The sequence below is a fragment of the Aulostomus chinensis genome, chromosome 3 (assembly GCF_037954235.1).
Source record: "Aulostomus chinensis isolate RoL2024-O1b breed Wild chromosome 3, RoL_Achi_v1.0, whole genome shotgun sequence".
NCBI classification, from domain to species: domain Eukaryota; kingdom Metazoa; phylum Chordata; class Actinopteri; order Syngnathiformes; family Aulostomidae; genus Aulostomus; species Aulostomus chinensis.
In genome coordinates, this window is record NC_141322.1 from 28526913 (window position 1) to 28542807 (window position 15895).

The window sequence follows — 15895 nt, forward strand, 5'->3', positions numbered from 1 at the left end:
TTCTTTTTTTTTTTTACATTTTATAGTTGCAAAATCGCCCGTGCAGGTTCCCGTATCATGACTTCAGTTCACATTTGAATAAACGAGGGACTTCGGTCGTGAATCTTGTCAAGATGAAAGGTCGTTTGTAACATTTCCGCGGTAACAAAAGGCAAGGAGACATCAGTTGCTATGACAACATGGTTGACAACAAGCTGGACAGTGATTTTGTGAACTCAAGGGATGCTGGAGCTGGACAGGACCAGATCACTCCAGTCATGAGAGGTAGAGTAGAGTAGGAACAGATCTGAACCTGGTCTGACCTGGTCCACGGCAGACCCGCAGTCCTGAATGTCTGTTTCAATTCTGGCTCGGTTCTCTTGAGCTCCAGGGTCCCTTTCTTCATGCCGCAGGTCCAGGAGTTCGACGGATCCGGGATGGTGTCAGTCTGAGAGCAGCTGAACAAAGGAAGAAGGAAACAAACCTCTCTGGTCCGGTTCCTCTTCGATGTAACCGTGCTGCAAACACACAACCACACACGCGCGTTTACGCACATCTGGAAACGCCGACAAAAATATATTTGTTTCAGTCACACTTTGGGAATTTTATTACTCAGAGAAAATACAGTTCAGTCTCAAAATTCCAGTCTCCCCCTTGCTGTCGCCACCTGACCGTGTTAGTCCGGCACACACTGAATAACTCAACAGCGATAAAATGGATCACTCATCAAGTGGATCATAAATGAGGTGTCTTTTGCTCCTTTAAAACACCGACCAGATGAAATTTAGACATTCACGCCCCCCTCTGGACAAATGTGGCGGTGCCTCTACTTCTCTTGAGTCCTTGCCATATACCTGCTAAGCTATTTGTACTTGTGTCCTCCTCAGCTGAACTTAGTAGCAACAGTTAGCATGCTAACACCCGAAGGTGAACTCGGCGTTGATACATACCCACCAATCGCTGTCCTCCCGTCCCAGAACCACCAGCACCTGTCCCTCGGAGAAGCTCAGCTCGTCATGGTGGTCGGCTTGGCAGTCGTAGAGCGCCTGAGCACGCCGGCTCGACGCCCCCCGAGGCTAATGGACACATGCAGATGATATCAATCCTTCTAGTTTGAACAAAAACCACATCTGAATAATTATAAAAGAGAGCCAGTGTAACTCACCAATGACCTGCGAGGAAGCGGCTGGGGGGCGGGGCCTCGACTGTCACCCTCGAAGTTCTGTGAATGCTGATTGGTGGGAGATTGGGTGGGTGACGCTCTGGTGGCATTATGCAGGAAGTGGGTGGAGCTAGTGTCGCTATCCGCCCTCCGGAAACCTCCGACACACAAAGAAGAAGAGCAATGGAAAGAAACTTAAAGGAGGAAGACGACAAGAAAGAGATTCATTCCGTCACGGCAACCAAATTAACATTCTTTTACAGTCATTTTTGGATTAGAAGCCAAAGATGTCGAGTCACATGTGACCTCAACAGGGTTACAGCGGATATTTACAACTCACCATGTGAGTTGGGTCACATAATTTAGCAAAAAATAAAGCCCATTGGAATATTTCTTTCTCTCTCTTTAAAAAAAAAAAAAAAAAAATCAGTTGTATATCTACATAGTAAAACATTTTAACTTAATCTTGGAATGAACCGAAATGTGTAATTTTTTAGGAGTAATACTACGAGAGCAACCTGAGATTTAAAATAATAATAATAAGAAGAAGAAGAATAAAGGGATCTGAGAGGAAGACGCCGCATGTGTGCGGACAGGAAGTACCTCTGTCTGGTCGTTCAGCCAGTGAGCCCAGAGGAGACGCCGGACTGTTGGGGGACAGACAGACAAAGAGGGAGGAACAGGGCGGAAACGTGAAGGTTCCGGTGCAAAATACATTCACTTTGTATTGTCCTTTAGAATACTGCATATTCAGTCCACGGAAGAAGTATATGTAATGTATAAGTAGAGTATTTCTAAATGTAATGGAGGAGGGCCTCTGTTCAGACGCAAGACCCGCATCTACACTACAGTCCACTAGAGGGCAGCTTTTCAATGAACTCATCCATTTCTCTCTGTCTTTCTGTCTCTCTCTGTCACTCTCTCTCTCTCTCTTTTGCAGGCCATATCTTTTAAACAGGATTTTAATTGTCACTTCGTTTATCAAAATTTAAACGAGATATTACGTTTCTTTGGTCGACAGATGCATCAAGCAACAACACCAACTCAATACTGCTTACAGGTGTGTGTGTGTGTGTGTGTGTGTGTGTGTGTGTGTGTGTGTGTGTGTGTGTGCTGTAGGTGGTGATCATTTAATTAACCTCTTATACCGTTTGACCATCCATCATTTAGACCAGAAAAACTACATCTTCTTCACTTTAAACCCTCTAAGAGTGCAGGGGTGTTTTTTTCCCCTGAGCAACAGAGTCAAGTTTCTCTTGATGCTGGATTTCTCCTCTTTCTTTGTTTTTCTTGCCATATTGAAGAAAAAAAACGTAAAGAAAAAGGAGCGTGATTTTAGCGGTAAACACAGCCGGGGTGTTGACGAGCTGCTTCAGTGAAAAGCCTCCTGCTGCGGTTTGTTGTGATATCAGGTCACAGTGACTCAGATACTCACACACACTTCTTAAAGGAGGAATCTGGACCACTGTAGATCCTGGGACTGGTTGGCAACCCGTAATCTACAGGCACAAGCACGCACGCACGCGCACGCACACACACACACACACACACACACACACACACACACACACACATACAGTTAATAACACTATGACTGAGACCGATTAATTGCAGCGTGCCCCTCTGATGTTACCGTGCTTGCTGGACTCGGAGCAGCTTCTCTTGTGTCGGACGGCAATGGGAGGGGGAGGGGTCGACTTTCTGTTTCCCATCAGGGGGAAGAAGACCTCCCCATCCTGCTCCTCTTCCTCCCCCACTCCCTCCCTCCCAGCAGGAGGAGGAGGAGGAGGAACACTGGGGGCTACAGGACAACAAAGCAGGGATGCAAATGAGATTCTCCCTCTGAATTTACCCGTTTTCTGTGTTGATATTTCTGAGGACAGAAGCCTCCTTGTTTCTTTTTCTCATCTGGTTCAGGTTTTATTCGCTGATTGCAACAAACTTGACACCTCCAGCCTCCGACCTGTCAGTCAGAGTCAACACTCCCCTGGCCTTTCATCTGTCTCCATTCCTGAAAACAGGTGGAATTATAACCCAAGCAACAATCACCTTTGACCCTGGGGGGCAGCGGGGGTGCAGGGGAGGACGGGGGAGGTGGAGGGGGGCTGGGCACAAACGCTGAAGGGCGATTGTTCAGCTCCATTGCCATGGCCAATCTCCTCCCCACACTGAGCAGACCCCCACCTCCTCCCGCTGGACCACAGTAGGGCGAGGAGACAGAGGAGAGGGAGGTGGACTGACTGAAGCTGAAGGGACGGGACGAGAAGGAGAAGGAGGAGGAGGCGCAGCGCTCCTTCTTCATGGGACCATTCTGAAACAGAGGAGCAAGACGCCGTGAGTTCATGGAAGGCTTGAAAATAATGAGTCATCGCCATGGCAACAGCCTCAAAGACCCATGGGTACTGGAGGGTTTGAGCATGACAGCACATCAGTTTATCAAGAAGGGGGATGAATGATGTCTGGCTGAGGTTCCCAACTGGTGGTTTACCAAGAAATACAGCGAATTCAAGCAGCAGTTTGATATTTTTAGTTTTCACAATAAAGGCGGGACAGCATGGTCTCCGTCCTGTGGTCAAACGCTCATACGGAGCATCGTGACCATAATAATAAATGTCCATGTAGCCATGGTTACCCTGTCGTCAAAGTCATCGTCACTGTCGTAGACGTCGTCGTGACGAAGCCTCCACTCGTACTCGACGTGGACGTGGTGGTCAAACTGGTTGGACTGGGCCTGCTGCAGCTGCACGAGCACAGTGACAGTCGGCGTGGCTTCAGCGTTGCGTGTTAAACACATACAAGAGATTTTCTAACCGCTAATCCGTGATGAGCTCACCAGCGCCTCACAGTGGCTGTGCTTCAACCGGCGGCTCACGTCCAGGGCCGTCTCTCCTAACTCGTTCTCTGTCAAAGAGAGATAATTAAATTATTAATATCGTCTAATAATAATAATGATATTGCTAAAATATCCTTTGACATTACAATCAAAGACAGAAAAAGGTGTTTGTGTGCTCAAGTCCTTTGACATTTCTGAGCGTGTCTAAAAATATAGATGTCATAATTTACCAAAAATATATCCACTGTTGAAAAAAACCCACTGTCACTTGATATAAATATTCTCTTTCTCTAAAAACTGTTTTTCCAAAAAGTTCTCTCTTTCCAAAAATGTCCCCTCTTTCACCCCGTCCTCGCCCCTCTGAGCCCAACCATGAACTTTTGTACCACAGCATCTCTCTCTCATTTCCTGTGATCAGCCTACTGTCAGCAACAAATGTTTGTGTGTGTGTGTGTGTGTGTGTGTGTGTGTGTGTGTGTGTGTGTGTGTGTGTGTGTGTGTGTGTATTACTGATGTGTGTGTTGGCTCGTGCTCTCAGCAGCAGCTTCACACAGTCACTCTTGTTGTGCAGGCAGCTGTAGTGGAGCGCCGTGTTTCCAGCTGTTGTCTGTACATCCACATTGGAGCTACAAAACAAACATGCACGTGCGCGTGCGCACACACACACACATACACAAAAACACATACACAGGTAAAAACAACAACATTTTTTACACGTGTTGGCGATTAGGGCGTAATAACTCGTAATAAACAAGCAGACAAACCAGTTTTGAGCCAGGAAATCCAGGATGTGCAGCGATGTCCTGTCGGCCAATAGGACGGCTAGATGGAGCGCCGTCTCCCCTTTCTCCTGTTGGCATGGAAACATACTGCTGTGTGTGTTACAGCTACCAGAGCACAATTTGAGGTGGTGACCTGCCAGTCACCCCAAACAATCCTGTTTTGTATTATAGCCACAAATGCATGAACAAGGAAGCTGGGGAAACGTTTGAATCCAGTCGTATTGCCTCAATACTGCCGCCTACAGGATGAACCAAAAAAACACAGAAGGATGGCGACCTTTATTTGACCCCTCACTATTCTAATGGAACAAGTCGTCCACAAGTCAAATCATCAGCACAAAGAGGTTCTTTTTACACAAAGTGGGTGACCCCTAAGCTGCACCATGGGCTGCTTACTCATGTGTATGGATGGCATTCCGTGTGTGTGTGTGTGTACCTGTATGTGTGTGTGTAGCGGGTGGCTGAGCTCCGTCCTCTGAGCGTACAGCTGAATTAAACTGTAGATGTCGCAGCTCTTGGTCGCCTCCTGCAGGACTCGCAGCGCCGCAGCAGAACTGTGGCTCCTCCTCACAAAATGGACGTCCTGATATTTGGATTGAATAAATTCTTTTCGCTCCGTCCTGCAGGCAGGCAGGCAGGCACACACGCACACACACACACAAAATAAAGTTGTTAGCAAGGTAACAATATGCTTTTTCAAAAAGTGTGTGTGTGTGTGTGTGTGTGTGTGTGTGTGTGTCTCACATGTGGCTGTGCTGGGACGGCTTCAGCGATGGGCTCAGCAGGTTTGCCTCCAGTATCTCATTAAAACCAGAATTACCAACATTTCTGGCCAGCTGGGAGAGTGAAGATAGAATGTCAGAGCGGTAAACTGCTAACCTACAGACTCGGAGCAGCGGTGAAATGGTAGATCGGTTCGTTTTTAGCCTCCCAACACCCCCACAAAATAACTAAATTATCATCACATCATCCACATTTGGAAAGTCTTGAAGGGCTCATTTCATCCCCACTCAGGTTGACGGGGGGGTAATTAGGCTCGACTGTGAGCTCTGCAGCCACTTCTGTCTACACAACCGTGTCATTTCTAAGTTTTAATCACGGGAGCCAGGGTTCAGTCTGCCTCCAGCACCCGGCGCACTGTCGGACTACAAACCAGATAAACCCTGGCTGTGGAGTAAGAGGAGTTATTTCAGGCACTCCTGAATTCCAGAGATAACATTCCCATTCTGCTGAAACACTTCCAGGGCTGGAGAGGTTAGAAAAAAAGCGAGGTGTGTAATCAAGGCTTGTCTGCAGCAGCTCTCGCAGCAGAAAGCTGGGTAAAATATACATCATACGCATTGAGGCAAATCCACGGGCATGGGCCGCAAAACTGGGGGCACAGATTACAGTGGCATGGGATTAATTAATAAATTAATCCAAGTGCAGAGTTTATGTACTGACAACAGGAGGGATTTATAATAGACTCTGACATACCAACAGGTCTGAGGTCCCCAGACTGTCTAGGCTTAGAGACTGGATCCTGGACACATGGACCCCCATCTCTCGGTGGATCCCTGAACACTCGATACACGTCAGGATACCCAAGTTAGTTGAGAGCCATCCAGGATCTACAGACCGAGTTGACACCCGTCAGACTGCTTTCACCAGCAGTAGAGTCCAGATTAGAAACAGCAAAGTGCAGCTGACGTCAGTTGGCGCTTGAACGTGCGTCCTCGTATTCTGGGTTTTATTGTTTAAATTACACACACCCCCCCCCCCCCAAAAAAAAACAAAAACACATTTTTGAAAGTTTTTTTTTGTTTGCATTATCAAAATCTTTTAAGTTCAACAGACTTAAAACAATCTTTACATTTTTGAACTGTAATTCTGCGACGTCTCACTTTTGTGTGTGTGTGTTTTGTTTTTTTTAATGTTTTTGGATTAAATTAAACGTATCTATGAAATCTCCTGAGAATAACTGGCAATCGATATATCGTTTTTCTGCACTGACGTGGTCGCCACGCGCCTTCCAAGGTTCTGGGAAACCAAGATCGACTTCTCAATGAGACAAACCTGCTTAGATGAAGTTTCTAGTGGGCTTGGATTATCTTTAATCTGGTTAAAGATGGTGTACATGACGTGGCATTGATTGATCGATTGGTTGATCAGCTACCTGGAGCTCCACAGTCACAGCAGCTGCTGTTCCCTGGCATCCGTCTGATGTCATCAGTGATGGCCCGGGTGAGATCCTCCATGCTGCTCTCCCCGCCTCCTGCCCCTCTCCTCCCCCCATCCAAGGCCACACTCAGAGCCTCCTGTTTACTGTTGCTGAGCACAGATATCCAACTAACCCCCCACGACACACACGCGCACACACACACACACACACACACACACACACACACACACAAACATTTTAAGGGTTTGTTTTCATTTTCATGATCACCAACACAGATACAAGCACGATGCCAGAGGGAAGTTGATCTCCGACTTACGCCACACACTCGCCCTCGTCCTCAGCCAGGAAGTGGTAGGTCCGATTATCTGCGCGATAAAGTTGTCACGTAATGAGTGTGTTGAAAGCGTTTAAATCGCAATACGACGTGTGAACGGCAACCCAGCAATGATTTTTCTCCCATTATTTAACTCCTGCGCACCATTAAAAACAAACAAGAATTAAAAGTGCGATAAAAATGAACCCCAACAATATAACGTCCCACCGTTTAATCAACTCACATCCCGATCATCAACAAAATTTGAATCCTTAAATCCTGGTTTGTTTAAGATGTGAAAATGGGGGGGGGGGGGGGGGGGGCGCTGCCCATACATGGTGAACTCATGGTCTTACGAGAGATGAGGTCGAAGCATTTCTTGTCCTCCACGCTGGGTTTAACCTGACAGGTGAGCAGGTTGAGCCTGGTGGGAGGTTTGTTTGGCTGAAAGAGACAAAGACGCACTAATTAAGAATCATTCAATCAAAACTTTATTCCTATAAACAGTCAGTTCAGGTCAGCGCACTTGAGAGGTGGCGGACAAAGTCAACAGAGGAATGGCTGGACTTCACGCGTTAATGTTGACAGCATCAGAGAAGTTAAAGGTCAGCGGTTGCAGCGCGTCACACACACACACACACACACACACACACAGGCGAGCTCACAGTAGCGTGTGCGATGGTCAGGTAACAGTTGTGAACGGAACATTTCCTCTTCTGCCACATTTTCCTCAACCTGAAACACAATCAGACGTGTAGTTTTAGTACTTGTATGGCCGCTAACGTCACCGCCGCCCCCAGAGTACCAGTTTCTGACAGTACACACCAGTTCACAGCCTATGAATGACCTGCACGGAGGGTCACGTGATACATCCTGAGAACGAGTCACGAGTCACTCCATATCAAATACATTCATCACAACAACAGAGGAAAACCTGGTGTGCAGTAATGAGTGTGCGTGGTACCCGTCACTCTTCTTGTACAGGAACCCTGTTCTCTCCGTCCCATACTGCTTGTCTCCCAGCAGCTGATGCATACTGTAGACCTGCTTAGGTAAAGAGTCCTACACACACACACACACACACACACACACACACACACACACACCATCTTTTGAACTGTATTATCGTGAATTAGTTTGTGTCGCGCGCACGCGTGTGTGTGTGTGTGTGTCTCACTTGCTCTGTGTGAACAACTGGCCTCAGCTGATCTCTGAGTGACACCAACTGCTTCTTCTCCTCCTCCTGACGCTGCTTCACCTGGGAACACACACACACACACACATACACGCACAAACCCACACAAACACACATAATTTTTTTTTGCTTAAAAAGTCCAATAAATTCATAAAATCTGTATTTCCTACGGAGCCTGGACGAGTCCATCGAGAGAGAAAAAAAACAGCCTGAAGATATAATTGACACTGTAGGAGCAAGCAAGGCCTGTCCAAAAAGTAGAAATGATTTTAAAAAAACGGATTCGCTAACAAGCCCCTGATTTAATGGGTTTGTCCCCAAAAAAAAGTTTGTGAAAATCTCTGTTTAAGTGTTTGCCCCTAGTACTACTAATCAGCCAGCAAACAAACCAAAAAAAACACGAATCAATCACTTCACCTCTCCTGGGGGGTGGGATGGGGGGGGGGGGGGGGCGACTGAGGTAATTTAGTTATCAATGTGCTCCCACAGGGGGCGGCACGGTGGTGCAGCGGTCAGCACTGTGGCCTCACAGCAAGAAGGTTCCGGGTTCGAGTCCCGGCTGGAGCACGGGATCTTTCTGTGTGAGTCTCCATGTTCTCCCTGTTCCTGTGTGGGTTCTCTCTGGTACTCCAGCTTCCTCCACAGTCCAAAGACATCAAGAGGGGACCAGGTTAATCCAGACTCTAAGTTGACCGTAGGTGTGACTGTGAGTGTGAATGGTTGTTCGTCTCTCTATGTTGGCCCTGCGATGGACTGGTGACCTGTCCAGGGTGAACCTGGGATAGGCCCCAGCCCCCCCACAACCATTAATGTAGGAATAAGCAGAAGACAATGGACGGACGGATGGATGGATGTGCTCCCACAAACACCTGGCGCCCCCTTGAGGCTGCAGCTCTTTTTTCAGGCCCAGTTCTAAACGTGTTTGCTGAGGTCGTACCGTGATCAGGACCCCATTCAGCTCCTCCATGTACTGCTTCAATCTCTGAGTGGTGGAAACACACTCCTGCAGAAAACTGCGCACACACACACACACACACACACACACACACACACACACACACACACACACACAGGATTTAATTCAACAGCGTCTCTGCATGTTTTCACCCTGGTGTGTGTGCATGTGTGTGTGTTCTTACTTGTTGTGGCTGTGGTAGTGTTTGATGAGGTTCTGCAGCAGGTCCACTCCCCTCTTTGTCTTTATCTCATTGACCTTGATGAGATACTGAGAGGGGCGGTGTGTGTGTGTGTGTGTGTGTGTGTGTGTGTGTATGTGTGAGAGAGAGAGAGAGAGAGAGAAAATGAAGTACAATGAAAGGAGGAAAAAAGGTGAAGGAGGTGAAGAAGGCGGAGCCACTGACCTCACACATGCTCAGTTGGAAGGAGCGCCTCTCCTTCTCGAGCTCCTCCGCGATCTCTCCTCCGCTCACCTCACTCCTCACCATCCCGTACTGCCGAGCTAGCTCCCGCTTCTCCTTCTCCACTTGCTTACTGCGCGCACACACACACACACACACACACACACACACACACACACACACACACAGACTTCCTATTTTCATCTTACATCTCTCTCACAATTTCCCGCCTCCTCTGATATCCTATCAGGCAAGATCAGCTCAAACATCCCTCCGTTCAATCGGTTCGACTAAATAACGGGACACATAAAACCACCTGTTCTGATCTGTTTGTAGGAGAATTCACAGAAATTCATGCTGCAAAGCTTCAAGTATCATACTGGGAAGCCAGTAAGTCGTACCAGGGGTCCAAAAACCTGTTAGCACGGCCAACCGGAGGAAGAGAATACACACAGAATTAATGTAACTAATCATCGGCGCCCTCCGTCCCCACTACACTGGTGCTGGTTCTCACAGGCTTCCCTTGGTTCTGTCTAGCGAACCGGCACACATTCACTTCAGTTTTGAGTGGAAACTTTGCCTCGTCAACAGAGGGAACTGCGCGACGTACAATGAAGTCACACGCGTCGCAGAACTGCCCCTGCACCCTCGTCCCAGCAGGGACGGAGAGGTAAAAACACTCAACTGTCAAATCCCCAGTGGGCGTTAGAAGCGATTTCCTCAAGGCATTCCTGAGATACCGCAACCTTTCTGGGTTCATCTTTATGTCCGAGCGGACGTTTGCGCAAAATGTGAAGAAACTTCCTCACAGTGTTCCCGAGAAATGGCCCGACAACTCCTAGCACTTCCCCCCTGCACAGGAGCATATAAATACGTGATAATGACACCTGGAGCCCTGTTTATGGGCTCATTCACTGAATGCGCAAGTTCTCATAAAATTCTCAATCACGTAAATCCCAGCTGTCTATAAACTGCAAACACCCATGGCAGCAGCTCCATGTAAACTTCAGGCAGGTTTAAAGAGCCGGGAGAATACAAACAAACATCAGCTGCGTCTGAAATCCATTCAAGTTCGTTAACTGAAGCGCCACTCACAATCTGCTCTCGTAGTCCCTCCAGGCTCTGTCGAAGGGCTTTTTCAGATCCTGCAGACAGAGAGATCAGTTACAGGTTGGTGATCGATTGACTGCGTTAAGCAGACGAAACGCTTCCCATGTAGGACACACAGATTTACAGTATCTACTGTAAAATATCAGGCAGCAGACGGCCTCCTCCTGATGCAGAGAGGTCAAAATGACATTCGCGCTTCTACTGGACTGTCTGAGTTTAAAAATATCACCCAAGTGCTCACCCCCTTCACCTCCCGCAGGTCTCCTTTCACCAGAGAGTCCAGGAAGAAGTTGATGTTGTGGAGCATGCTCTTTAACTACACACACACACACACACACACACACACACGAACACAGGACATCCATTATGCAGAAAGTCAATTTGTAAAACATTCAGCGTGAACCAGGTGAGATCTGATGATGTGTGTGTTTAATTGGAGGTTTTTCCTCGGCGGAGTTTGGCGCCTCCTCCGATGACTCACCAGGTTCTTCATGGGAGAAACCAGTTCCTTAGAGAAGTCCGCCAGGCGGCACAAGGCGGAGCCAACCTCCACCTCCCCGTTGGAGTGGCAGTTGACTGACAGCTTTTCCATGGAATGAATGTACTGCTCCAGGTGAGACACATGATCTGACAGAGAGAGATGGTGTTAGTGTGTGTGTGTGTGTGTGTGTGTGTGTGTGTGTGTGCGCGCGCACGTGTGTTTGTGTGTGTGTGTGTGTGTATACCTTGTCCTGATGTGTATTTAGCTTTAGCTGCTTTTTTCATCTTCTGCAGTATCAACCGGTCACTGTCCAGAGCCTGAAAACACACACACACACGCACGCACGCACGCACGCACGCACGCACGCACGCACACACACACACACTGAACCTCAGCGGTGTTTAAATCCTCCATCAGTGAATGTGCTGAGTGTGAGTGAGTGTGTTCACGTGTGGCAGCGGGAGGACAGGCAGTAATTCACCTGCTGACTCAGCACACACGCAGAGGACGAGCTTTGTTCTGTGACAACGGGCCGTCTGGATCCCATCGGCCCCCATCACGCCGTGACGCAGCGGAAGTCAGGCGTCGCAATTCTAAATGGAAACTTGCAGCATTTGAGGTCGAAGCCGCGCGGCTTTACAGAGACACTTCACCAGCGGATGAACTTCTTGGAAATCTGAACAACTGATATCTCAGCGAGGTGCTCTGTTCACTTCTGGTGTCGGCCCTGACGGTGACGAGCCTCATCATCACATGATTGAAGTGCTTCATCATTTATTTTATCATTATTTAATTTGTAAAATTTATAAGAGGGCGGCACGGTGGTGCAGCGGTCAGCACTGTGGCCTCACAGCAAGAAGGTTCAGGGTTCAAGCCCAGGCTGGATCACAGGATCTTTCTGTGTGAGTCTCCATGTTCTCCCTGTTCCTGCGTGGGTTCTCTCTGGTACTCCAGCTTCCTCCACAGTCCAAAGACATCAAGAGGGACCAGGTTAATCCAGACTCTAAATTGACTGTAGGCGTGACTGTGAGAGCCAACGGTTGTCTGTCTATACGTGTTGGCCCTGATGGACTGGTGACCTGTCCAGGGTGAAGGCTGCTGGGATAGGCTCCACCCCCCACCCCGTGACCCTTAACAGGATAAGAGGTAAAAAAATGGATGGATAACATTTGTAAGAGAAAAAAATATATAATCGGGACTTGAAATATGATTTTTTTTTAAAAGCACTTAAGGGGAAAGACTTCATCATTTATCTCTAGAAAATGCATTCTACTGAGAGCAGCAACGTGTGATGGAGACGAAGACGAGTTACACAACAATCCAGGATTCCCATCTGAGTGAACGCAGGAAGCTGGACAAGATGATCGGGTGGGGCGGCAGTGACTGATGAGCAGCACGTTTAGCGTCAGCTTGAGTGAGTGAGTGACGGGAGGCTGGACGGAGCACGTGACTCCGAACTGGACCGCCGAGACGTGACAAAACGTGTTTGAGTGTTCCCATAAGTACAGCGGCCCGTTCAGCTCCTCTACATTTTACGACTTGTTGGATGAATGAGGTGTCGGTGGGATTACAACAGTCCTCATCAGGAAATTAAATCCACTCAACTGTGCGCAAAATAAAATGCTGTTTTCCATATTATTTTTTTTTAATCATAAAAGTTTACATTTCCAGGCTCCCCTGAATGCAGCATCAGCATGCAGGATGCAGGAGACTTTGGCGTCCTCATTCATATTCATTTCTCTACCATTTAGTGACATAACAATGGACACTAATGAGGATTAATCCGTTCACGGTGTAACATGTGCCAACTCTGTAGGAATTAAGAGGGGCGGCTGGCGAGGGTCTGTGTCTGAGATTATTTATGCACTTTTAAGAGCTTCCTGTTTTTTCTCTTTTTTTTTTTTTTTTGAGTCCAAATTGAAGATTTCACCCGTCATTGTGAGGACAACCGAGGACGTGGGACATTCTGGTCACCTTCCCTGTGAGGGGGCTTTCACACCTGCCGGGGCTGTTTGCCGCGGTTCTTTTCTCAACGGGATCCATCCTCAGGATCTGGCAGCAGGCCTCTGATCCCAAACAGGGTGACCTGCAGGTGGCGCCACTTAGTTTGTTGTGCCAAGCAACATCTACTCAACAACAGCAACAACAACAACCACGGTTGACACACTCGCAGGCCTCACAGCAGACGTTTGGGCACATTTTGGATTCCAAAGCGTGTTCAGAGAGAGAGAAAAAAAAAAGAACTTTTTGAAACAGTATTAAAATACAGCAACGACACAGTGTGGCCACGCCCCCCTGGATGTCCTGCAGCCTGCAGCTAACAGTAAAAATCTGTGGATCCCAAAAGAACCAAACTCCAAGTTACCATCAAGCTCGGCAGGTGCACAGAAAAGGACCCCGTTTGTGGCTGCGTCCTCAGCGCAAAGGCACGCAGGCTTAAAGAAGACGGTGCAAAACGCCCGGGCGACGTCTGATCGTCAAAGTTCAGCTCTGATAAAACGCAAGCGTGTGACAGAGGCGTGCGATAACATCGGCTCATCTCCAGTATCGGCTCATCTCCAATATCGGCTCATCTCCAGTATCGGCTCATCTCCAATATCGGCTCATCTCCAATATCGGCCCCAAGCGTTCCCTGGAGTCTCGTCTGCTTTGCTCACTGTCGTTTCGGAACCCAGATGATGGGGGGGGGGGGGGGGGGGGGGCGTGGTAGATACGAGATTTATGGGCGAAAGAAAAACGTATGCAGGAAACCAAACGATCTTTTCATCTTTTAACAGGTAACATCCTTGTTTTTCATGAGTCAGCAAAGCCTGCAGGGCTGTGACTGGTTCATTCTTGGATTAATCAGGAAAATTTTAACGGGAAACATCTCTGCAGGCTCATTAAATCGCGTGGTGCTGTAAATCATTCACTCACGCGGTTACCAGTGTATTTGCGTGATGTGTCGGCGCCTCTCAGGAAAATGTTCACGGTCATTTATCGCTTGAAATTTGTTTACATGTGAAAAATAAACCCAAATATCCATGTTGGAATGTACCAGCCCGCGTTTGCCTAACACTACCGACAAGCTGCACCGCTGTTGGGAGGGAAATTTCCACGACTTTGAAAAAAAAAACCAAAAACAAATCTGGGTTCATGTATTTTTCAAAAACTTTTCCAGGTCAAATTTGATGAGTCTTCCAGGATTTTGGTGAACCCTGTGTGAACCCAGTACACCATAAGGACCAGGGATCTCGTACTTTCAGGTCCCCTTATTCCTTCAGTTCCATCTACAAGTATCAACATTTGCCAGAATCAATTCTATTTTTACTACTTCAGCTCAGCATGAAAACACCAGGTGATTTATTGGTGAAGGTAAACATTTATAGCTCCTTCCTGCGTGAAAGCTGCACCCGTGAACAGATCCGGGGGCCGGGGGCTGGGCTGCTGAGGAGTTTTAGCCTGGTCGCCCCCGAGCAGTTAAGCTCGGCCCTGACAGCAGGATGCAATCTAAATAAACACTTAGTCCACTAGGTCGGACTTAGTGAGACTAACCCCCCCCCCCCCCAGATGTGAGACCTTGAGCCGTGTCCACCCTCCAGCCAGAGCCGGTACTGACCTCCTCCAGCAGGTAGACGGTGTTCCTGCAGCTGGTCATCTTGGCGGTGAAGGAGGAGGTGGTCGGGGAGCTCCAGTCCTCCTGAACCTCCTGCACGAACTCTGACACCGACACGCACTCCGGCATGGTGCTGCTCCCGAATCCGCGTCAGCTCGGGACAGGCCCGGAAACAACCCGGTCGGATCTGACGGGATCCCGCACGGGACCGAGGGAAGCAAACCCAAAGCCCTTCCACTGGGACCAGAATAATATTAAAATAACGTAACTGGGATGATGATAAAACCCGTGCAGGAGTGAAATAATCCCACCAGCCAGACCCTGGAAACGAACATTTGCAGGTTGATCCAGCAGTAATTGATTGTTCCGGTGGTTCCTGTCACAGTGACTCATGTGAACCGCAGCATCAGCCGCTTCGGTCTCCACACAAAAGGTGATTAAATCCAGCAGGAATTAAATCCGAAACAAAGCAGCTTTCCCGGTAAAGAAAAAAAAAAGAGGTGTGTAAGAAGAAAAAAAACCAATTCCACTCCGGCTCATTACCGTATTAACGGCAGCGAGTGTGTCTCTGCTAGAGCGACTTCATTCAGATAAAACCCGCCCGGGTGTCCGTGAATGAACCTGCTGACAAAGAGCGGAGGAGCCGTGAGGAGAACCGGACCCCCTGGACCTCGGGACCGGCTTTAGATGAGCGAATAAACCCGGACTCAGCGCCCCGCTGCGTGAACCGCCTCATGTCTTCTCATCGTTTACTGATATTTTTTTTTTTTGTGGTAACGCTTTTTTCCGTCTTTACTCCCACCGCATGGAGATGCGCGTCCACGCGTGAACAGCGGCGGAGCTGCGTACCGCGGGGGGGCGCGCAAGCGCAACTGCCCCTACCACAGAGGTTGTACTGGGTAGACTGTAAACCAGAACCCAGGGTC

General features: G+C 48.3%; 1 protein-coding gene across 2 annotated transcripts; it reads right to left on the reverse strand.

The window, feature by feature from the left end:
* Positions 1-269: 269 nt before the first annotated feature.
* On the reverse strand, positions 270-15868 carry unm_sa1614 (un-named sa1614). Of its 2 annotated transcripts, none has more exons than XM_086200133.1 (28): positions 14973-15868; positions 11619-11691; positions 11375-11520; positions 11135-11209; positions 10879-10928; positions 9787-9916; positions 9565-9650; positions 9363-9438; positions 8408-8488; positions 8195-8292; positions 7896-7965; positions 7587-7674; positions 7234-7282; positions 6912-7084; positions 6233-6366; positions 5501-5592; positions 5193-5376; positions 4739-4821; positions 4485-4600; positions 3975-4042; positions 3774-3881; positions 3191-3452; positions 2775-2942; positions 2577-2640; positions 1745-1788; positions 1145-1299; positions 930-1055; positions 270-497 (listed from the first exon to the last, which is right to left on the reverse strand). In XM_086200133.1, exons 1-28 carry the CDS (start codon positions 15096-15098, stop codon positions 423-425), a joined length of 3000 nt encoding a protein of 999 aa, XP_086056259.1. In that variant the 5' UTR covers positions 15099-15868; the 3' UTR covers positions 270-422. The 2 variants fall into 2 exon arrangements, with proteins under 2 accessions (XP_086056259.1, XP_086056258.1); XM_086200132.1 differs by having other exon boundaries at positions 4739-4824.
* Positions 15869-15895: the final 27 nt, after the last annotated feature.

Coding starts and splice junctions, on each gene's coding strand:
- unm_sa1614 (XM_086200132.1), bottom strand. CDS start 15,098: ATGCCGGAGTGCGTGTCGGTGTCAGAGTTCGTGCAGGAGGTTCAGGAG. Junction 9,439..9,564: donor CACTACCACAGCCACAACAA/GTAAGAACACAC, acceptor GTGTGTGCGCAG/TTTTCTGCAGGAGTGTGTTT. Junction 5,593..6,232: donor TGGGGACCTCAGACCTGTTG/GTATGTCAGAGT, acceptor TCACTCTCCCAG/CTGGCCAGAAATGTTGGTAA.